Genomic DNA, 24,701 nt, shown 5'->3' on the forward strand with positions numbered 1-24,701 from the left:
CTCACAGGAGTAAAGCTGAACATGGCTGTGGTTTAACCCAATGGTTCCCAGGGGTCCTTGAGAGGATTCAAGGGAGTCCACAACTTTTTCTTGAAATTTTACCACTTTTGTCTAGAATTTTTAAACTTTTTTTGTGTGAAATGATTTCTATTTATTTATTTTAGAAATTTTACCAAATTTTTTCAACAAAATGTTAAACTTGTTTTTTTAAGACATCTTACCACTTTTTTCCAGGAATGTCTCTACAATATTTCCAAAATTTCTGGTGTTTGCTTCAAAATTTTGTTCAATGGGGGTCTGTGGTCTAATGTGTCAATTTAGGGGTCCTTGATGTAAAAAAAAGTTTGAGAACCACTGGTTTAACCCATAAGAACTGAGTGACTTGGAAAAATTACCAGAACTTGTGGGTTGGAACATCAACGTGTTTACAAACATGTGTAACACCATCACAATGTTTTAAATTTTTTTAATTAATGTGCTTATCTTGAAGATGAAATATACTGATATTAAAATGCTGTTTCTGTGACAGTCTGATCAGTTACACACAGATAATCATTAGAAGTCAAACATCTGCTACTTGTAAAGCAACTTTATTTATTGTTCTATCATGGTACAACAAGCACCATTTCTATTTCAACTGTGATCATCTCAAATGGTAACACATCATCGCCTTAGTAAAATCCAAACCAGATGTAACGTGACCGTGGAGCCACCCCACGTCCACAGGACAACACAGTGAGGTGACTCAGGTTTATGTGGGCGAATATGAAGCCCAGTTATCTGAACATTGTGAAATCAAATCTGCACAAAGGAAACTCACTGGGGGAGCTCTAATGTCAACAGAACAGAGGCAGCATCTGGAGAGAAGGCGGGGACACGCTTACAATCCTACAGGTGCTCCCAAACAATGAGCTGACTGGTTCAGTTAGAGTTAAGACTTCTTCAAAAGAGGGAAAAACACCCGAGAGGAGCTTATGAAGAGGATCAGCACAGTCAAACTGAACACATGCAATACAGAGGAACAAAGATAGACATTAAAAAAGTAGTCCATGTACAATTATACACACAAAATAAACAAAATTATGAGAATTTATTGACATACAACAAAGATGCAAGTGCAACAGAGCAACATTATATAAGGTTTGCTCCAAGTGCCTCCTCCCCCACATAGTACTACACCAATGTTTCCCATTTGTGAAGTAATAATTTATAAAGAAAATAATCTCTAATCCAGGTCACTGGAGGTTCTAAATTGAACGGCCTTCACCAGTCGTCCTGTGGATGGGGTTTATTTCTCAGATGTCTAGTGGAGCTGAGTGGAGGGTTTGCACTGCACAGGGGGGACGCTTCATGATCCAGAGGCCTCTCTGACCTCGACAGTAAATCTTGATGTTGACATTAAAAAGCTACAGCTGCCCACAGTCTGTGATGACCAGCTTCTTGGCGGGCGCGCCCGCTTTCGAGCCCAGCGCTCCCATCTGCTGCACCACGTCCATGCCGTCCCGCACCCAGCCGAAAGCCACGTGTTTGAAGTCCAGGTGTTCGGCTTTTTTCAGGGTGATGAAGAACTGCGAGTTGTTGGTGTCGCGCCCGCGGTTGGCCATCGACAGGATACCTGGGCCCGTGTGCCGGACGTCAAAGTTCTCGTCCTCAAACTTGCTGCCGTAGATGGACTTGCCTCCTGTGCCGTCGCTCTTTGTGATGTCACCGCCCTGAAAAAAGAACAATGAAGAACTTGTTGAACTTCTCAGTAACAATCTGTCCACTTGATGGAGTTATAAAAACAACAGTGTCTTTTGGCAAAAAATGAGCTCAATGTGACGCTGCTGCTTCGGCAACCATGAATAAAAACATCTGTTAAGAAGCACTTTGAGCCAAGTTAAAGGGCATTTCCAGTCGTAATCAATGTTTACTCATATCAGGTCACCTATGATCAGTTCATTTCATACCATACGCCCAACTGCAGCGTGTGGATGACTCATTTTAAAATTATTCTGTGGTCGCAAGTAACGTCCTCAGTCAGAGAACACAACAGTAGAGGGACTCTGAGGCGTTTGTTCTCTGACCCGGAAAGGAACGATGCAGAAGTCGTGGCAAGTCCGAATTTTTATTTAATTTAATTGTAAAGCAAATTTTTTAAATTTAAATGATGGTCAAAAGGACGCTACTTGTAACCACAGAACAAATTAGTCCGGAGCCCATTAATGAATATGAACAAAACGAATATAAATGTCCACATGCTGCAGTTGGGAGTATGGATGGTATAAAATGAACTGATCATAGGTGGCCTGATATCTGAGCTAAACATTGATTACGACTGGAAATGCCCTTTGTAATAAAACCACTCATTTGTGGCAACAGTGCTCAATAACAACAGGCAACACATCCCTATTTTAAACATTGAGCCTGCAGTAATGAGAGGGAACTGTAGGTTTATTAATGAATGTTGCTCTGCACACGTTTGACATTTTAACTGCTAGTGAAGCTGAAGTCTTTCCTCGTCCTTCTCACCTGACACATGAAGTCTGGTATCACTCTGTGGAAGATGGAGTCCCTCAGGCCGAAGCCCTTCTCTCCGGTGCACAGAGCCCTGAAGTTCTCTGCCGTCTTGGGGACGATGTGGGAGAAAAGCTCTACGGTGACGGTGCCCAGCGTTTGGCCGTCGGCCGACACTTGGAGGAACACCTGAGGGTTACTGTCTCTGGAGTGCTCTTGAACTCTCGACATCTGTGGTGAAAGGACAAACGAGGCGTCTCCGCTGTTGGGGCCCAGTCTGCTCTGACAGTCACAGAAGATCTTCTTGAAGGACTCGGCGATCTCGGGGGTTTTGAACTTCGCCGCCAGCTGCTCCACTGCGCCATCGCCATCTGAAAACAAAAAGAATGAAGACTGAAACCGCGAACACTAACACCAGGGGAGACACCGACTTCATGTCCGCACCGAGCGAGTACCTGAGTAGTCGGTTGCCGTCCACAGCAGCGCGTTGGCGGAGGCGTTCATGGGTTTGAGCTCCATCGCCTGAGTGATGGTGTGGTTGGCGCAGACCCTCAGCACCTGCTCTCTCCTCATCAGAATTCGGTAGAAATGTTTGGCCGGGTGGAAGAGGATCTTGATGTCGCCGATGCCGCGCTCCTTCCACTGGCCCAGGTCCCTGTCCCAGCGGTACAGCTTGGTTCGCTCTTTGAACAGGATTTCCTCGTCCTCCTCTCCAGACTTAGTCTCCACCTGAGAGACAGAACGTGGTGAGCTGTGGTCCTGATTCACCTAACTTCAATCTGATGCCTAAACAAAACCTACCTCTGGCAGTGACACTATTGGCTCAAAATGAATGTCGTCACCATTAGGAGCCTCCTCTTCATCACTGCCATCCTCTTCACCCTTGTTTTTGGGTGCAGAGGACACTGCGGCGCCAAACACTGTGGCTCCTGCGTTTGCCCACGAGAAGTTGGAGTCTAGATGAAAGCGAACAGAGAACAATAAATGTGAGATGAAATACCTGATACCTCACCGGAGGCCAACAGAGACATGACACAGTTAGCTGGACAATGTTGAAACCAACCATTGCTTCCAAAAGCAAATCCGTCAGTGTTTTGGGCCAAGTCGGCGAAAGAGAAGCCCCCAAGAGAGTTGAAGCCGAAGGAGGGGTCTGTGGTGAGAGGAACAAAGTTACAATCAAACACTGAACTGAACATAGGATTTCTTTTTCCTTTGTGTTGGCAGGACTTCAGCAGACGAATAGTTGGACACCGCAACATGAACAGTGTGAAGTCTTGTAAAGCGAGAACCCTGCAACTGACAGACCTTGAAGGCAAAGATGATGTTCAGTGGTAGTGGACGATTATTTAAAAATACCAATAGCATAATGTAAAAACCATAATGAAGGCATTTCATAATCTTACTGAATTATATAAAATACTCAGCAGCTGACACATCCATGATTAATGTTTTTTTTTTTAAATACTGGAAAATCATAACTTATATACTACATACTGTGTGTGTATATATATATATATATATATATATATATATATATATATACACATATATATACACACATACACTATAACGTGTCTGGTTCCAGTTTTTTTTCCACCTGACACCAGTTTTGGAAGGAATCTCATCAACATTTGAGCTGAGCAGAACTGACTTTAGGAGCAGTGTTTCCATAACATGACAGATGCTGTGGCGGCGTGTACCTTGACTGGCTGTAGTGGTAGTGGTAGTGGGAGGGGGAGGGGGAGGGGAAGCTGCAGTCCCACTACTGGACTCTGGTTCTGGGCTCTTCTTTGTTGAAAGGTCAATGGGAGAGCTGCTGCTGGGAGGTTCACTCTGAGTCTCTGTTGGCTGGTCTGAGGTCTGCTCTCCAGGTGCCGGCATGCTGCCTGCAGCGTCTGTGCTGCTGGGTGACGGGTCTGGTGCCGGCTCCTCCGACAATTCAGCAGTGGAGGCTTTTCCAGTTTGGTTTAACTCAGCATCCTGATAAAAGCAAAGAAGTAAAACAATTACTAAACAATTATTAAATTGATATTTGACAATGATATGACTGTTACCATAACTGTACTAAAGATGCTACACTCATGAACCAAATATCATATTTACTTGCTCAGTTATTCAACACTGAAAGTGGACATAGCTAAGACAATCTGCTTGTATGATTAAAAGTACAATGTGTCATCATGGATGAGAAATAGTTGTGTTTCTGAATCAACACTTGGTAGCAGAGAACTTGCACGAATACTGTGTATCTATTGTATTTAGTAGGAATGTCCCAGACTTTCTCTAACCCTAACCCTCCAGTGAATGAGAGATACACAAACATAAATTCATCGGCAGCAGTACGCCACATCAGCTGTTACAGATTAATGTTGATTCTGTCAGTAACTTGATGACTGTCCTAAATAAAACTTGGCTGTTATCAGTTTGTGGGCTCTCTGCACAACACTGTCAGTTCTCATCAAAAATAGCTTGAAAGGGAAGAAGAGCCTCCACTCTACAGCACCTATATGAAAATATAAAAATAAACCTTTTACAGTGGCAAAGTAACCTCATTCATTCATATCATATCATTTTAAGTTATAAACTTTAGAAGTGTTATCCAAGACTTTCAGTGTTTCGATGTGAATATAAGTCTGCCAAAAGGCATTCCTAGTATTAATGTTCATTTGATCTGAATTATTATACTCGACAAAATGAAGTGTCTTTCTAAATGCTGTATCTGTTACCAGGTCTTGCTGTGCCTTGCGGACTTCTGTCTCAAAGTCTTCAGGCTTGTCGTGGTCAGTGTCGCTGTCTGTGGTGCTCAGGCCGCAGAAGAAAGTGGGTGGAAGTTGGAGGCTTTTGGCCTTCTCCTCCTCCTCCGGTGTCGGCTTCTTCTCCCACACCACCTGGCAGTCTGGCTCTGAATGCAGCACACACACACATGTTAAAGGGATATTTCAACATTTTGGCAAATTCACTTATTGCCATAATCCTACAGTTTTCAGGAGTAGGTTCATGACCTTTAATTGTCAGTGCAAGCTGTATGTAGACCAGCCGGGCATGAGCCTACTCCTAAAACTATAGGGATTATGGCAATAGGCGAATTCGCCAAAATGTTAAAATATCCCTTTAAGGCTGAAGAACAGCGCATTGAATCAAAGCAACAGTACTTGATGAAAAGTGAGGGTGAGCTGTTGGACATAATCAAGTATCATATCACTGTGTGACAGGATATAACACATACCATCAGAACACGCTGCAGCTTTTTTCTCTGGAGGATCAGGGTAGAGTTTTCCATTCAAGGCTTTCACTGCTGACTCGTAGTCTTCATCTGGAAATTAAAACAGATTCAACTAGTATTTAGTCCAAATTCTATTTGTGTTTGCTGTGAGAGAAGATCCCACATCATTCCCGCAGACTTGTGAATGTCTACCTGATTTACATTTACTTTTCCTATATTCAAATATCAGGATGTTTACATGAAATGCATATACAGTAGCCTCACAGGCAGAAAGTAATGTTGTGTGCTTGCTCAAATGTAACAACACAGTGGCAAAAGTAACACAGAGCTTTTGTGCTTTTCTACAGATTCATATAATTGTGACTAAAACATCTGTGGAAAACATAAAAAGAGATAAAGCAAAAATTCATATTTTAAATGAATTTATTCAAAACAGACACTCATTATATATTCATTTCCTTGTTTTGTATGTTAGTTACCGTCAGTTTGGTCATCACTGATGTAGCCTGGTTCACTCTGGTAGCAGAAGAAGGTGAGTGGCAGCAGGAGCTTCCTGGCCAAGGCTGCCTGCTCAGCGGTGGGTTCCCTGACATACACAACCTCCACTTCCGAGTCCTCCTCCGATCCTGCATCATCTCCCTCTGCCTGAGGAGGCCCTGTGACATACAGATAAGATAGAGGTAGAACAATACATAGGCAGACAGGTGAAGATCTTTATTTATCTTTATCTTTATTCCCATCATAAACACGGGTGTTAGTTCCACACACAAAAAAATCTCATGCACAGCAAAAAAGGGACAGCATGCACTTGATTTGCAACTCTGAGACAACTTGTATTAAGAGAACATTACTGTATGCATGTCTCTGTCTTAAATTTTATTTGACAGACTACGCCACTTGCTGGATACTTGATATTGTAAAATTAAACGTCATAAACACTGCAGCTTTAGCTCTTATTGGCCTTTGCACATAACCGGCAGAAGCCAGACTGGACAGGGAATTGCATTTCACACTGTTGCTACACATCCTGCACTAAAAATGGAGTGTGTGACGTTGGCACAGTGCATTCCTCTCTGAGGGACGCTCTGTGTGGAATCTTCTCGGCTCACTTTTCAATAGACGCGGACTTTAACTGACATACCTGCTGTTGGGATTCATAACTCTACTTGGATTGCGTCTTTTGTTTAATGAATTAGTCAGTGATCATTACCAAAGCCAACAATGTTTATCATTACATTATCACATTCCCACAAACCAATTTTAGCATCACTGGAAAAGCTTTACACCCAATGAACCTAAGCAGAGTACGATTGGCCTCAATTTAAGTTCAAGATAAATATGAGAGAAGACCTGACTAAACATAACTAGACATTTGATGTTTGGTCAGCAGTTTCTTACTCATTATTTTAAATAGTTTTAATGAAATTATATAAATGTACCATTTCGCACTATTTAAACCATGACTTTTATTATTTTGTATAAATTCCTCCTGTGTGAGACACTTAAATCATGTGATGCAAGTGTTACCTGTCTAATATTATAACTATTACTACACTAAAATTCGTTGTATATTAAAAAACTGCACCTCCACACACTGGACATGCAAAACATTAGCTCCACTGTTTTTTTTCACTCCGTGCATCCAGGTTATTTCTTTCTAGTAGTACGGGCCAGCCAGGTGACAGCTGAGAAGTGTTAACACACACTGCAGTGATTAGAGTACCTGGGGGTTCAAATTGGGTGGTTGATGTGCTGGTCCAAAAAGCCATTGGGTTATCTTTGAAAAGCCTAAAATCCAGCCCTAAGGGATGATGGGTTGTTGGGCGAAGAGAAACTAATTGTGAGGTTGATATCATGATAAGAAAACAAGGCGAAAAGTTCTTAAATAAAAATGCGAAACACTATGAGCGTGTGTTTCCTGAACTATGTAAAAAAGAAAAAAAAACCTAATTACCGATAACAGACTAGATCTATGGGTATGCATGAATATACAGTATGTGCAGCACCAAAAATCTGCTGTAGATCATTTACTGTATTTCATGTTTACTAAAGATACAGGTTTATCTTGAGTAAATTAAACAATATACAGCATAGAAAGTGGCTAGATGCGGATGAAATGAGAAATCTATGGTTTAAATTCAATTTCTGCCCTAGTACAAACTGAGGAGTGTCTTGGCTGGGTCAACTAAGAAGATGATGGAGCAATGAGATGCAGATGGAACAAGACAATGAAGTAAAAATAAAAATGAACAAAACAGTCATGATACTCATTCAAAACAGAAAATCAGACAAATATTTCACATATTAGGATGTTTGTTTTACCTTTCTCTGGGATTTTGAATGCAGGTGCCGCAAGTTGGGACCCCTCAGCAGAACGTCCAGAATCTTTGGCTTTTGAACCAGATGCAGGTTCCTTGGTCCCAGATTGAGATTTGAGAGTGCCAAAAATCTTCTGAAGGCTATCAGAGCCAAAGACAAACTTAGGGGGAGACACCACTGTCTTTGAGGTGTTGACAGGACTTGGAGAACCGGGATCACATGGTTTACTGTCAGGGGACAGTTCTGTGCGCTCTTTTGTGGTCTCTTCCAGTACAGCGATGGCTGCCTTCCCACATACCGGTGTAGCAGCCTTTGCAGATCCTGCAGGCCCACTGTCTTGAGATGTGGCACCTCCAGAAGTCACTGGAGTCATGAGCTCCTGTTTTTCTTGTGCAACCTTGGCTTCCTCAAAGACCTGTTTGAACGTATTTGCAGTTTCCTGCAGCTTGAATCTCACAGCTAACTGCTCAATACTTCCCTCTCCTACTTCAGCAAAGTCCATGGCACTCCAGACCCAGGCCTTCTCAGCGCCTTTCATAGGTTCCAGCTTCATGGCTGATGTGATCCAATGGTTGGCACAGATCTTAAGTACCTGGTCTCTCCTCATTATCAATCTTGCTCGTTTGGTGTCAAAATTCTGCAAGACCTTGAGGTCTCCAATACCCCTTTCCTTCCACTGGCCCAGTTCCTTGTCATACCGATACAGTTTGGCCCTGTGACTGAAGACTACCTGTTCATTTTCCTCTCCTGTAGAAATGTCCACCAGGTCAGGCAAGGGAACCACAGGTTCAAAGTACTGGCCATCCCTTTCTTCATCCTGGGTTGTATCTTGCTCATCATCAGTACCCACTGAGGTTCTGCTCTGGTTGAGCTTAGCAGGAGACTTAGATGGGCTGATGCCAGGTTGGAAGCTGAAGTTGAAGCCACCCGTGGATTCTCCAAAGCGGAAAAGGTTCTTTCTCAAGGGGCTACTAGCAAGGGGAGAGGCATAGACTGAAGAGTCAGCAGTATCATCCAAAGCTTCTTCTCTTAAGTCATAGTTATCCCACTCCAAGGTGGGGCCTGTGGTTTCATTGTGAGCCTTGATTACAAGGTTTGAAACATTGCTGGATGCTGTAACATTTCCCTGGTTATCTTCATCTTTGATCTTCGTTTTCTCATCTGTCAGGAAGAATTTTAAGTCTTTCAGACCAGACTTCATTTCCTCTGCTTTCTGAATGAGATGTGCTGTTCTTCCTGTGTCAACAAGCTTGTGTGGCGTTTGAAGGGGGATGTCCAAAAGAAGTCTCTGACACTCTTCAAACTTCTCTTTAAACTCCTCCGCAAGCTCTGCGCTCTTAAATTTTGCAGCCAGCTGTTCGAGGCTAGCATCTCCATCAGAGAAGTCACTGGCCATCCACATCCACGCTTTATCTGAGCCTGCCAAAGGCTTCAGATTCATAGTGGTGGTGATCCAGTGGTTGGCACACACCTTCAGGACTTGCTCTCTTCTCATCAGCACCCTAAGCCTGCCATTAGCGTTGTTTTTCAGAAATTTGAGTATTCCCACACCACGCTCTTTCCACTGACTAGTGGCAGTGTCAAATCTGAACAGTTTGACACGTTGTGAATAAAGAACCTGTTCATCCTCCTCCCCCGTCACCAGGTCCACCTTCTCTGGCATCTGAACCACTGGTTCAAACTGGATATCATCATTTTCCTCTGTTTTGTACATACCATCGTCCTCCTGGTCATTTGAGGCATCTGTCTTGGTCGGAGTTGCTTGGAATGATGAAAACACTTGTTCGCCAGCTCCAGAGAAACCTTTGAAATCAGGGTTTTTCTGGCCAAACTCTAAGTCTGCTCCAGAGGACTCTGCCAGGTCGGCAAAACTGAATGTACTTCCTTTTCCAGAAATTAATGGATTTTCATCTTGTTCTGTTTGGTCCACTGAGGATGTAGTCATGTTTTCTTTCTCATTGTGTTTGTCAGCTATGCTCTTAAGAAAGCTGGAAGCTGACCCTGATGGAGGTGTTGGATCTTCAGTTGAGGGGGTTTCTTTTGCAGTGTCCTGAATGCCAAATTTGAAGCCACTGGCTGAAATGGGCATTGAGAAAGAGAAGCCTGCAGCATTTGTGGTGCTAGATCCAGACTGGGGATTTTCAAACTTGAAAGAAGAAGCTGAGATTTTATCTTTGTTTTGACCAAACTGAAAAGTGCTGCCAGTCGCAAAAGGCATTGTGAATCCAGTTGCAGCAGGCTGACTTGATGAACTCTTGGTTCCAAAGCTAAAGCTGAAGGTGGAGGCTGAGGGGGCAGTGCTGGTTGTGCTTTTAGCATTGGGATTTGGTGTCTGACAAGCCGCACACTTAGTGGAAGAGGCATCGTTTCTCACCAGACACATGTCACAGTCCCATTGTCCATCTTTCTTGGCAAACATGGCTTCTAAAGAGGAGTTCTCATTATCATCCTTCTTTACAAAATCAGCTCCAAATCCTGACATTGCTGGTACACTTGGTGCTGCTTGAGCTCCCCCGCTTGAGCCCCTGAAGGTGGAGGCTGAGGGGGAAGTGCTGGTTGTGCTTTTAGCATTGGGGTTTGGTGTCTGACAAGCTGCACACTTAGCGGAAGAGGCATCGTTTCTCACCAGACACATGTCACAGTCCCATTGTCCATCTTTCTTGGCAAACATGGCTTCTAAAGAGGAGCTCTCATTATCATCCTTCTTTGCAAAATTAGCTCCAAATCCTGACATTGCTGGTGCACTTGGTGCTGCTTGAGTCCCCGCTGTTGATTTAGCAGCAGGGTTGGGACTATTACAGGCAACACATTTGTCAGCAACAGCTTCATTTCTTACTTCGCATACATCACAGTCCCACTGCCCAGGCTTCTTGCTAAACTGGGCACCAAACCCAGGCTCAACAGTAGATATAGAAGGCTGCGCTCCAAGGGCATCTGCAGCTGGTGTGCTTTGTGCTGTGGCAGTTGTTTTAGCTGAGGCTTTAGGGGTTTTACAAGAAACACAATTGTCTGTAGAGGCCTCATTTCTTGCAGAACATTTGTCACAATCCCATTGCCCTGACATCTTTCCAAACTGAACCCCAAAGCTAGATCCAAATGCACTGGGTACTGTGTCCGCAGGTTTTGAGGGATTGGTCCCAAATGTAAATGAAGATGGTATAGAAGATCCAAAAGCACCAAATCCAGTAAATGGGGAGCCAGAAGTATGGGATTTTGAGGAATCAGTCCCAAATTTGAAGGTAAAGGGACTGGCTTTGGTTTCTGCAGAAGCCTGAATTTCTGGTTTTGATGAAGAATTGGGATTGGCACTTTGACATGCAGCACACCGTGCATCTGTAGGTTTATTTCTTACACAGCATACAGTGCAGTCCCATTCCCCTTCTTTGAGTGCAAACTGGGATGCCAGTGACTCTGAATCTTTTAAGCTCTCCTCTTTCTTCTCCTGATGGTCGCGCTTTTCTGGTGACTTGAATACAATTTCCTGGGCTTCCTCAAACTTGGCTTTAAAAAGTGATGCCTCATCTACTGTCTTAAAGCGGATGGCCAGCTGCTCTGGCTTAGGCTCTTCATCTGCATAATCAATGGCATTCCAGACCCAGGATTTGTCAGAGCCAGCATTGGGTTTCAGTAGCATATCAGCATTGATGTAGTGGTTGGCACAGATCTTAAGGACCTGTTCTCTTCTCATTAGGAGGCGGACCTTCCCTTTAGCGCCGTGTTTTAGGATTTTAACATTGCCGATCCCCCGCTCCTTCCACTCTTTTGTCTCTGCGTCAAATCGATATAGCTTTGCTCTGTTGCAAAACATTTCCTCCTCGTCTTCCTCACCCGTTTTTACATCTATTTTATCAGGGAGAGGTACAATGGGTTCAAAATGAGGGCCATCCTCATCCTCCTCAACATGAGTGCTGTCATTGTCGCTCTCTGCTGCCCTTTCTTTTTCTCCAGCATAACTGGATACCCCAAACACTGGTGTGGAATCTTCCCCAAATTTAAAAGGCTGGTCAACTTTTCCAAACAAACTTCCTGTGCCTGTGTTCTGTGAATCAACAAAGGAGAAGCTAGTTGTACTTTTAGTGCCAAAGGTGAAAATATTTGTTTGGCTCTGAGAATGCTCCTGAGCTGTAAGATTCTCTGGAACAGTATCTGTTTTAGATGGAATGTCTGACGTAAGCAGGCCAAGGAGACTTTCACTGTGCTTGTTCTGAGAGCCTGGGAAAGTAAAATCGCCATCATTGGATTTAAAGTTGGAGTTGAATTTAAAAGCAGCTGAGGGGGTTGACTGGGCAACTGCTCCTGCTCCAAAACTAGGCACTTTGGGGACTTCAGCAGGTGCTTGCTGGCCGAAGGACAGCTTCCCAAAGTCCATTGGTTTCCCTTCTATGCTCTTTGGTGGCTGGACAGGGGCAACAGATGGCTTGGTGAAGTAGCCAGGCTCAGGCAAAGGTGGGTTAGTGGTTTGTTGGGTTACACTCTGGCCATAATATTCTTCACTATACGGGGAAAGAAGGCTTGTGGCTGGTGATTCAAATCGTAGAGGGGCACCAAAGACTTGTTCTTGAGGAGGGTAAATGCAGGTTGGGGCTGTTTGCAGTGGAGGTGTGTGAGTGGGCTGCTGGTAAGCATACATGTGCTGCTGAGGTGGCATACGGTTCATACCATACATTGGACCCTGTGCAAAGAGAAAAGAATAAACATCTGAGAATAAATGTCGCACAGTGTACCCTAATTTATTAAAATAAACCAATGTTAGATGATTATTACCTTGGTGGGAGTTACATTTGCTGCTGTGCGCAGGAGATACTGAGAGTTGTAAGCTGGAGATTGGTTGTAGTACACAGAGGGGCCCGTTGTGGCAACTTCAAGAAAGATAAATTATGTATATCAAGATTTAGGTTAATTTCATGAACAAATTCTGTCCACTACTATTCCACATAAGAAATTAATATTAGATATGCCTTGGGTCCCTTTAGGTACCTGTTAAGGGGGCACCATGGTAGGACTGGACTGGGGTAAAAGGCTCCTGGAGGCCCTCAGCCCCGTAGCTCTCCCCATACATCTTATGAGGGGAGCCTCCGTTGCCTGAAGAGTTGTGTCTCAGATCATGAACTTCATTCTACAACATAAGACGTTTTAGTGAGAAGCAACTTACTTGAAACATTTAGAACATTTAACCAACACCATGACATTTTCATGCAAATGAATACTAACTGTCAAACCATTACTGTGGAATTTTATCATTTTCAAATGTAGAGAGTACCAGACCTCAACTTAAAACAGACTAAATATACTTTATCATATTCCCATAAGCATCTCCTTTTGTGCAAGTCTAATCCTGACCTTGAGGGCTTCAACTTGCTGGCAAAGCATCTGAAGGAGACTCTTCTGGTCCTCCACCCAATGAGGTGGTGTCTTGGGAGAAATCTGAATGGCAAGGGAAATACATGATTAAATCAATTATTTGTGTTAAAGTCCAAAGTCTCTAAAATAATTACAATAAAAACAATATTTCAAAGACATAAAGAAGTCCCAGATAGTCTTGATAACATACAAAGTAAACATACCAGTCTTTTGGAAGGAGAGACCAAGCTTTTGTTGGGAGAGGGAGTGGAAAACTTGATGTGGGATATGGTGGCACTGGTTTCAGTGGGATGCGCAGGGCTAGAGTGGGCTAGTCTTCTTCGGCAATCCTCTTTTTCCTCCTCTTCATCCATAGCTTCCCCACTCTCCCCCAGCTGTTGGTTCACGTCATTTAGGAGGTCAACAACTTCCTCCATGGACACAGGCAGCTGGGACACAAAACACAGGCTGTAGTTATATTGCTGCATTGTTCACATTCATAAATAAACGCACAAATACAAGTCCACCATGCTGCCTCAATCTGCAAATCTACAAATGAATTGTGAATTTTTCAGCAGTTTGTTTTGCCCTAAATATTTTGAAGATTGAAAAAAAAAATACCTTGTCAATGTCATCAGCATTGGCATTGTAGATCTTAGACAGATAGGTTCTGAATTTTCTCAGGAATGTGATGCACCTGTCTTGGGTTTCCTCAACCCCAGTGCTGGCCTCTTCTGACAGCCGCTGGTAGATCTGCCAAAGAAATGCAGAATATCATGGAAACACAAATAAAAAAACATGTATAAATGTCAGAGGCATCAGCTTTCATATTTAAAAAGGCACACCAATTTGATACCACATATTCATGGACAGGGTCAGATAAATTTGATCAACATATTCTCTTAAAGCCAGCTGCTGTCTCCATCAAAGCAACAACAAAGCTCCAAAAGAATGGAGAGAAAAAAAAACCCGAAACCAAACTAACATGCATAATGTTAGTTAGTATTGTGGCACCAACAGTGAGTGACTTTATTACTGTACCAATATTGTCACTTTATACTAGTAGCATCAGTCATCAAAATATTATCTGGACCGACTTAACAGAAAAAAATAACATATTTGGGTTTTCACGGATAGGAAAGTCAAATGCCAATACCGAGCCGAAACATCCATGGCAAATACATGTTCATGAGCCCTAACCTTATTTAATTATCTTTCATCGATGCATACATTTTTGTCTGTGGTGGCATAATTGCTTGTTTTTGAGGCAATGGAGGTGCTAACCTTAACCAAAATAAAACAATACATAAAAACATAACTTATGTGAATCAAGCTGTGTGGAAGCCAATGACTTACCTGAGCCAAATGCCAGATGGACGACATGTTGTTGATAGTTTCCAAGGTAGCAATGGCCTCCTCTGTCCTTCCCTCAATGTCAAGGAGAGTTGCATATGCTATCTTGAATTCCTCTTCATGACCCTTCACAGAAGAAATCTAAACAGAGGCACAAATTAACTATTAAGTGGGAATCGAACACCAAACCTCAAGATCTAGCAAAAAATGAGTTGCTTGACTACTATTTCTTACACTTATACATAAAAACTAAGAAAGCCAAACACACAGAAAGATATAAACACAGTGAGATGAAGCATTAAATATTATGTTATTTGCAGGCAAAGCCAAGTCCTTGCATCTTTAGACCCAAGACAATACTTCCTGAAAAAACGAGAGTGGTGCAACAACCCAAACCAAATGCAAACTTTCCTATAATAAAAGAAAACATGAGCACAGTAATAACCTGTATATCTTTGGAGGGAAAGTGTTTGAAGAGGGGGTCAAGGGGTTCAGGTATACTGCGTCTGTTTTTTATCCTTTCCAACAGTGGGAGAACAACTTTCCAGTAATGGACACTGCGGCCAATGTATTCCTTCTGGTCGTAGTACGAGTTTACACCATCACCCTGGGTTATTAAACATAAAAACAAAGCTACATGTCAAAGACAAAATGTGAACAGGCCACATTAGCTTAATGCAGGCTAGACATTATCAGCAAAGTAAAAAAAACAGCGCATGCACTTTTCACAGTTGTTTCTTCAGTTGCAAATTCTACAAAAAACAAATGGTCACTCAGTCAGCAGGGCTGCACATGTGGCCCCTTGGACATCTCAGCGTTGATCACATTTAGCAGTTGTACAGTGAGTGACAGAGAGGAGCAGGTGTAGAGGCATGTGTGTCCCTGCACAGTGTCTGGCAAGGTGCAGAGTTTTCCAAGTGGTATTTTTCTGCCTGTGCTAAATGTCTGTGTGCATGGCTGCCACCTACATAACTGATGCTTTTCTCCTATTGCAGTCCAGTAGCTCTCATACAGTGTTAAGCCAAGGTATGACCTTTTGATTCAGTAATCACAAATTTAGTTAGCATTACAGTGACTTGTGAATCTGGGTTAAGCACACAAGTACTTACTTAATCTAAATACAATCAAATACAACACTGTTCTCTCTACAGATATGTGTGTGTCTGTGCGTGTGTTTGTACCGTCTGGCTGAGACACTGAGCCCAGTGAATGGCAAGTGCTGGTTGAAGCCCATGTTTCTCTCCAGCCCTCAGAGTGCTCAGTCCATGCTGCACAATCATCCGTAGCTTGGCTGACATGTTAGGGCTGCGAGGAGACACACATCAATAACACTGAAAAAATAACTGAACAATGTGTTTTTTCGGTCTGTTCATGTCACTTATAAAGCTGCCAGACAACAGTTGCACTTTATGTTGACCAACTGTCTAAATATTTTTTGACACTTAGACAAAAACAATCAGTGGCAGTGTTTCTGGCAAAAGCAATTATATACAATAGTAATTGATTAAAATCTATGAGACACTGCCTGACATCTGACGGCCACACTCTACAAACTTTTAATGTGAGATATAAACAGCCAACAGATGCAAAAAGTAAACAAAGGTAGCAGATAACATCCATTATGTGAGATGTGGTTGATATAATCACTTCAGGTATTCTCAGACTCACGCTGCTCGTTTGTGAATGAGGCTGTAGATGGCATCCCACCACTCCCTCTGTCTCTCGGTGGTCAAGAGGCGAAGGAGAGGAAGCGGGAGGCAGCGAGGCTCATACAGCTGCTGATGTTGCTGCTGGTTCATCCCACTGCTGATTTTCGCTGTCTCCTGAAGCTGGCAGTGACTACAGAACACGACGCCATTTAAAAACACCTGGAGGGAAAAATTTAAACAGGAGACAGAAACATGTTTACACTTTTGAAAGAAGGGGAGGAAATTTAATTTCAGAACCAATTAAAAACAAGGAACAGCCAACGGGCATACAGTTGGCTTTATTTTTCTCATTTTATTTCATATTAGCAAAGACAAAGGTTGATGAAGCTTGCATGCTTCTTCAGTGTTGCCAGAATTGATTGTTGATTCTGTTAATATGTAATGTTCATCTGAAAAGTTGTTGGAGAGGATTCTCATGTGTTAAGTGGTTTGGATTTGATAAATGTCAACTGGATATATATATATATATATATATATATATATATATATATATATATATATATATATATATATATATATATATATATATATATATATATATATATATATATATATATATATTTTTTTTTTTTTTTTTTTTTTTTTTTTTAATAAATAAATAAATATATACACTATATTACCAAAAGTATTCGCTCACCTGCCTTTACTCATTCTATGAACTGAAGTGCCATCCCATTCCTAACTCATAGAATTCAATATGATGTCGGTCCACCTTTTGCAGCTATTACAGCTTCAACTCTTCTGGGAAGACTGTCCACAAGGTTGAGGAGAGTGTTTATAGGAATTTTTGACCATTCTTCCAAAAGCGCATTGGTGAGGTCACACACTGATGTTGGTCGAGAAGGCCTGGCTCTCAGTCTCCGCTCTAATTCATCCCAAAGGTGTTCTATCGGGTTCAGGTCAGGACTCTGTGCAGGCCAGTCAAGTTCATCCACACCAGACTCTGTCATCCACGTCTTTATGGACCTTGCTTTGTGCACTGGTGCACAGTCATGTTGGAAGAGGAAGGGGCCCGCTCCAAACTGTTCCCACAAGGTTGGGAGCATGGAATCGTCCAAAATGTTTTGGTAACCTGAAGCATTCAAAGTTCCTTTCACTGGAACTAAGGGAATTTATACACCTGGGGCCAGGCCAAGTGATTAGGACACCTGATTCTGATCATTTGAATGGGTGAGCGAATACTTTTGGTAATATAGTGTGTATATATATATATATATATATCTTTTTTTTTTTTTTTTTTTTTTTTTTTAAATATAGCAGTAAATGTTTTGATGAGTCCTATGAGTCATCTTACCTCCAGGTCCAGTAGGCAAATGGACTCTGGTGCGTTTGTGTCTAGTTTGGAGGTTTCCAAAGTAAGCCTGGGAAAGAGCTGTGCTAGCCAGGCTCGCAGGGCCGGTCTTTGGGCCAGAAGAGTCCACTGCAGTCCCAACCAGCTCAGATGTTGCAAGTCACCACCATGAAGCATAATGGACCCTAAAGAGGAGACAACACAGTTATTATAATGTAATGCAGCAAGTGCAGGAAAAATATATCTTTATGTCACTACTTGGGAATGTCTGAAAAAAGACACTTATGGCAGTTTGTAAACATAAAAGTAAAATGGGGGGGGGGGGGGTTTAATGTCACTTTAAAAAGCAGTCAATTATTGTAACTATTAGTTATGTACCAGTATCCCATTTGACCAACTGGGAGAGCTCTGGACCCGTGGTGTTAATGGAACGAATGTCATCATTGGCAATAAATGAAGATCCAGTGGAGGCCTGTGGTCCGAACAGGAGTTCAAACAGAGAGTCCTGACCGCTACGATTTCCAAATGCCTCCACCACCTGCACACATAAAATTTTGAGTGATGATGAGATAAAATGATATATTCTATATAAAACAGTTTGTCAGTCTAACTAAACTGACTCACCTCTCTGATTAAGGTGGATGAATCAGTGCTCAAATTGAGCAACATGTGTCCAGCCTGACTCTGTCGATCGTTGGCCAGCAGCTCCAGGAGGTGTGGGGTTGACTGGTCTCTTTTGGTCACTTTCGGCTTTGGTCTGGGGACCTGGTGGACAGACAACAGAGTCAGAATACAGTCAAAAGTTGCTGGCTGTAGCTGCTGAGTAAAATCTGTAAATGGAAACAGTGGAACAAACTGACAGGCAGTTAGTGAGGTGATAGGTGCTGGCTATTCGTGTTTCTTGGTATGTTAGTACCTGGTATGCCAGCAGGTAGCACAGTGCAGCCAGGTCAATGACAGCCCTCCAGGTCTGTTGGCGATCCTGTGCCAGCTTCAAAAGCAGGGTGGCTGCATGCAGGTACAGGTGACCTCTCATCTCCACAAACACCTCACAGAGCTCATCTGTGTGGCGGCCTGCGACGCTGCTCAGTGACTGCATAGCTTGGTCAAACCTACACACACAAATACAGATTTAATATACAGTACTGAGTTTCAAAAGGTTGTGTTGTAATAAATGGAAACAAACAGTCACCTAGAGGAAAACAGACTTTTAAAAAAAATGTATAATACAACGACATGGATATTGTTCATCTTATGGAAGCATTGAAGATTTGATTTTATGGAATCAGCCTGTCTCCAGAGCATGTACATCCTCAACACGACCTACCCTTTGAGGGCATCACGACTGGGCTGCATGATGCTCTCAGACAGTGTGATTCTCAGCAGGCTGCAGTGGGCTAATAGCAGCTCCCTCTGGAGGCGCCGGCTCATCTTTTCATTGCTAGATACACTGGGCTGAGCCAGATATTCCTGAAAAAAAGTCATTGATTAATAGTATTATTTAGCTTTTCAAAGCAACATTGCGGAGTTTCAGCTCAGTGCTTCCACCATCTGGTTGAGAAGCGCTATCGTCTGGGGGGAAAAAGCGTTTATTCCCATTAATAAACGACAGTATTTCCCACATACTTGCAAGGAGACTGTGTGGCGGGTGGTCGGGGGAGGGGAGGAGGGGGTGAGGGGGGTCGGGGGCGGTGACGACCGGAGGGGAACGTAAGTTTTGCTTTCACCCACCACGTCTCTCCCTCGACGCAGAGGGGAGGGGGGAGGAGGGGGGGCAGTGTTTCATACCCGTGCAGGGAAGTTACATAGTGCAGTTTCAGCCGACGCGACCCCGCTCAGGCTGCGGTGGCAGCACCATTCATCCTATTAACCATTTTTCGATCATTGCAGTGAGTCTGGAAACATTATTTTAAGGCCGAAAAACTCCGCAATGTTACTTTAAACAGGTCAGATCTTAAAAAGCTTCAGAAAAATCTCCTCATCCTAACCTTTCAGATATATTAGACTACAGCTACTGCCAGCCTTAATGGGAGTGTATGCTCACCTGCAGAGTGCGCACCACCACTGTGTACCAGTCCAGACTGTGGCTCAGCATGCCCCTTTTCTCAGCAGCAAGGCAATGTTTGACAGCTTCATCCAGTCGACCATCCTGACAGAACAGCTGGACCAGCTTCACGTTCACGTGTGCATCACCGGGCCTGGCTGCTAGCTCGGCCTGGAGAAGGTCGAACAACCGGTTCCAACCCTGCTGACCCTGACGACTCAACAAACGCTCCTGTGTGAAGCAGCATGGATCAAACAAAAAGAAAAATTTTAGCATCTTGTCTGCTCTTAGTTTATATGCATCTCCTTCATGGACTGTATACACATGAATACAAAGCAAAGTTCTGTGCATATTTAAATTTAGGGATGCTGTTTTTTTTTTAAAACCACCAATACTGCTCACCCCCCAGAAAGATCATCCGAGCTGACACCAATCATATCTAGTATTCATTGCAGATGGCATAAGTTACATCAGTCTTCCACACTCTCCACAGGTGTGGTAAGAAGCGGGACTACACTACTTGGCACGCAGTGCTTCTCTCAGCTGCAGACGCTTGAGTATTAGCCACGGGCAATTGGTTTAAGGTGATCCCAGACTAGAGGTATTAATGCAGATTTAGAGCTTGCATGCTTTTCATGAAAATTGGATGATCATGACTGGCAGCCAATGAAACAGGGAGAGATCACATTGGGCTACAATCTAGGCACTTGTTGGTACAAATTAAAAGTGATATTAGATGAGTTTAACAGTTAATGCTCTCCTACTGGAGAGGAAAGAGGAGGGGAAAAAAGCCCCTCACCTTCAGGTTGAAGACTGCAGGATTTCCTGGCAGCAGCTTTGCAGCTTTCTCCACCCAGAACTCTGCTCTGCTGTCACATTCCTGCTTACTGACGAGTAGCTCAGCCACCTTCAGCACCAGGTCCCTCTGGGCTGGGTTCAAGTCCACTGACCGCTGCAGACACACACACAGGTGACAGCATACTAGGGTCAATTACCACAATTAATCAAGAGTGAAAAGGCAAGAGTGTTTCATACAATGTGCAACATGTAAAAGCCTCTAGGCATGTTTGTGAGCTGACTTGACTTTTCTACTTGAGGAATCCTATCATCTGCATCATATGCCATGCTATTTTTTGGTTCTACATTTGTGATAACAGAAATAAAATACAGAGATAAAAACTTAACACCTCCTCCTCATCATACTGTAATACTGTGATTTAATTTTTTATACAGTCTGGAGGTGGTTTTATTTAAGTTGCAAAGTGTCAGCAGCAGCAGGGTGGACTACAGTCAGTCCTGGTCATGCTGCTCTGTGGTTCACACAGCGCTTCAACACCTCAAATGGGCCTTTTTCACAGCTGGTATATCCAGCTGAAGTGCAATGACTTGCAATAGAAAGACTGGAAATTAACTGGGTTTATATAGTGAATAATACTTTATAATACCCAAAAGGTTTCCCTTCTCTGCAATATAAAATAGATCCTCTTGAAGTTGTTCAGGAGAGACGATGCATTACAATGAGTATACAGTTAAGTTTGTTACACGATGGGTCTTCTGGATTTAATAATAGTTGAGAGTGCCACTATTTGGAAAACAAAACAAATAGAGGGGATTAAATTGTTACTTAGAATGAATTGCCTTAATGTTTCCAACTAAGATTTCTGGTGTCAAAAATATGTAGGAAACATATCTAAAATTGAATGAATGTGACAAATTTGTTCAGGAAAGTAAATTTAACTACATTCAAAGCTGTGCAATTACCCCTCCTTGTGTAGGTGTTAACATCAACCCCAAATACTTTGTCTTCCAATAATTAATGGGCTCCTTGTACCAACCTTGTATTCTAAAATAGACCTCTTCATATTAGCACAACTGTCATTGAATTTCTTCAGCTCAGCACACTTTCTATGAAGTGCAATAGCAGAACTGTTTGGGTAACCTGATAAACAGAACCCATTTACATAGTCCTAATTAAAAGTCTGTACATTCAAACAAAAAAGAAACTGAACGCTGAAGGAGTTAAGATGTTAAGAGAATCAGATGCTGGCAGGTAGCTAAGCTGTATTGCAAACTAGAGGTAAGACTTTATCCATGCTGTAGGGTTGGCTGCCTTGATGTAAGCCATTTAATGTACAGTCAATGGGCTGTGGAATGAGTCTCCATTAGGAACTACCTGTTGTAAATTACCACAATGTACTTCTTCATATTGACCAACATATTTGAATACCCCATCTGAACTTTTCTACCTTTATGAATGAAGGGCATGTAGCAGACTTTAGTCATTTTCTTAAAACACTTGTTGTGACATGTTTTGTCTACCTTGTAACATCCTACTGCTTTGTCGATGTCCCCCTCTCTCTCGTAGAGCTGTCCCAGGAATTTGTGCGCTTTCGGATCCCTCTGCTGGACTTTGAGATACTCTGATACATGTCTAGTATGGGCATAAAACATGCAAAATTACTGTCAATGTAAAAGACACATCTTGAGAAGCAATTACTGTATTCAGTCAACAACAGTGTGTGTGTGCTCACCTTTTTGCAAGTTCATATTCTTTTGCTTCAAAGTACAGTTTAGCAAATAAAAACCCTTTGACTGGCTTCTGTAGGAAAGAAAACATTGGAGATACATATTAGTATAGGGCAATTTTTTGAGTCATTGTAATCATATTTTTTTCTTGCCTTTTGCTTTTAAGCAAATTTAATGACATAAATTATCATGACTTGAAATTCAGTTTACAAGATGACACTTTTGAAGGTGTAATCGTACATACAAATGACACCAGTGTCCTGGCATGGTAAAAGCAAACAGCCTGTCGGCCAACATGGCAATTGGATTAAACTCACTATTGATTTACTGCTCACTTTCAGTCCAAACGTGAGCTAGTGTTGCCATTTTGTACTTGCTGAGGTTTAATACCTACATAACTACTCGTTACTACAGTATACAGCGTTTTTCCTACCACATGGTACAGAGTGGTACCAGGAATTTCTAGAGATTTGGTGGTTGCCAGGACATAGAATAATAAAAACAATTGCACATTAGGACATTCAGTCTGATTATTTCAAACAAATGTCACCCAGTCACTTGGTCTTACTATCTCTACATCAGGAGCCACAATGAAATCACTGTGACTTATGGACTTTGTTGTTTATTTGATGCCATAAAAGCTTCCTGATCACTCCTAGGTTTCAGCTAGTGATTTAAAGTGCCCTGCCAAACTGTAGATCACACCATTGAAATTGGACACACTACATCCTTAGTATCATTTATATCTTATCATAAAACATGATTATGAATTATGATACAAGATTCCCTCACCCCACCTTAGCTATTTTATGCTCTCTGTTGTTGTTTATACTTTCAATTATCCGCTGTATATGTAAATGCTCTTCTTTTCAGGAAAACACTTTGCAACAAAATTGCTATGAACAAACAGTGGTTGCTTCTCTTTCTTTTACTCCCAAACGAAAACGAAACTACATAGCTATGAGGTTACTGGGTTTCTTCTTCAGTGTCATACGATTTACTGAGTTGAGTAAAGTTTGGCTAGCTAGGTACCGGTCCAGTAACTTCTGTGTAGTCAGTGAGCCATTCAAATAACAGCAGATTTTTAAGTTTTATTTCATGTAACTATTATAGTTAGAGCTAACGACGCGTATTCTGGTAAAAGGGAGCGTCAAAGCCTTGTTGTCAAGGGTGAATCACACTGGTTTAAAATGAACAAGTGGTTTATCTAACGTTAGCTGACTGTGTCACGGCTAACTAGCAGGGCTAATGAGCTAGCTGCTGCTGTAACAACCCTGCGAGTGCCGCGCATTTTCCGGGCATTAACGGGAGGACGAGACGAGGCGTTACCATGGCGGGTTGCTAACGTCCGCGTTGCTAACGGAGGACGGTCGGCGGGGCTTACACCGTACAAGGGGATTCAAAGTAAACAATGAAATGTCCGGTTAATTTAAACGTTACCTAGCTTGGATTTAACCGGGTGTTGGGGCTGACACATGTTGGCTGGCATGATGGCAGCGGCACGCTAGCGTTAGCCGCCGGTTCAACTTACCTCTTTGAGGGAAGGAGAGGAACTCTGTACTGAAGAAACGTAACGGTCCACTTCAGCCTTACTTCGCCGCATGGCTTCCGATAACAACTATCTCTAAAACGGCAAACTCTGGCACATTGGATACCAGCAAATCACAAAACAAATATAAAAAACTGACTTTAATATCGGCTCGACTGTCACTCCTCAACGTTAACTGCTCATGATGATATTGCGCAGTCTCATTACCATCAAATGGCAGAGGGTCACGTGGGTTGTGCGCTCTCTTGAATCGGGATCCCCAGCCAATGAGAACCGAGTACTCGGTATGACGCACACTGACGCACTTTATTTTTGAAGAAGGGGTGGGCAGGCTTTACAGTCTGGGGTGGGCAGGCTGGGTGAACCCGCTTTGCGTTGAACTGCAGGTTATAATTTACACACCAATGTATTTATTCTTTATCACACTAATCGCTGGTCTGCATCTAACATTTTATTCGTCTGTATGTTTGTGTATATACATATATATAAATAAAATATAATTATTTTTTGGCACTTGAAGATTAAAGTAAAAGAGAAAAGTGCAGAAAAGAAAAATACAGAAGATTTTTTTATCATGGACAATAATCTAAACAGCTTAGTGCTATGCTCTTAGATGTTTAGGCCTTATCTGATGGAAATAGATATTATAGTATAGTAAAAGACTGACTTTAATGGCCAATACTTCCTCTTGGTGTGATTTATTTTGTGTGTGTAGTCACTCACAGCAATCAATCACAACAGCCATGTGTGTTGCGAATCAGGGTAGAGCAGGGGACTCATTTTAAAACATAATGTATGTACTCTATGATATAGACTGGGCTCCTACACCTACAAAGTAACGTCATGTTCCA

The 24,701-nt window shown here is 42.5% G+C and overlaps 1 protein-coding gene across 2 annotated transcripts; it reads right to left on the reverse strand.

Annotated features, from left to right (window-relative positions):
- Positions 1-572: 572 nt before the first annotated feature.
- On the reverse strand, positions 573-24,059 carry ranbp2 (RAN binding protein 2). 2 transcript variants are annotated; one of them, XM_083997371.1, is made up of 30 exons: positions 23,833-24,059; positions 22,307-22,374; positions 22,095-22,206; positions 20,575-20,727; positions 19,776-20,006; positions 19,059-19,201; positions 18,648-18,843; positions 18,356-18,496; positions 18,110-18,269; positions 17,735-17,916; positions 16,400-16,599; positions 15,913-16,036; positions 15,177-15,338; positions 14,735-14,872; positions 14,000-14,131; positions 13,603-13,827; positions 13,379-13,462; positions 13,016-13,154; positions 12,803-12,897; positions 8,042-12,710; positions 7,443-7,520; positions 6,199-6,375; positions 5,723-5,809; positions 5,223-5,398; positions 4,197-4,476; positions 3,560-3,646; positions 3,298-3,452; positions 2,952-3,225; positions 2,512-2,867; positions 573-1,712 (listed from the first exon to the last, which is right to left on the reverse strand). In XM_083997371.1, the coding sequence occupies exons 1-30, from the start codon at positions 23,902-23,904 to the stop codon at positions 1,407-1,409; spliced, it is 9,402 nt and encodes a 3,133-aa protein (XP_083853497.1). In that variant the 5' UTR covers positions 23,905-24,059; the 3' UTR covers positions 573-1,406. The 2 variants fall into 2 exon arrangements, with proteins under 2 accessions (XP_083853497.1, XP_083853498.1); XM_083997372.1 differs by lacking the exon at positions 7,443-7,520.
- Between the last annotated feature and the right edge of the window lie 642 nt (positions 24,060-24,701).

Source organism: Trachurus trachurus (genome assembly GCF_905171665.1).
Source record: "Trachurus trachurus genome assembly, chromosome: 21".
Classification (NCBI taxonomy): Eukaryota; Metazoa; Chordata; class Actinopteri; order Carangiformes; family Carangidae; genus Trachurus; species Trachurus trachurus.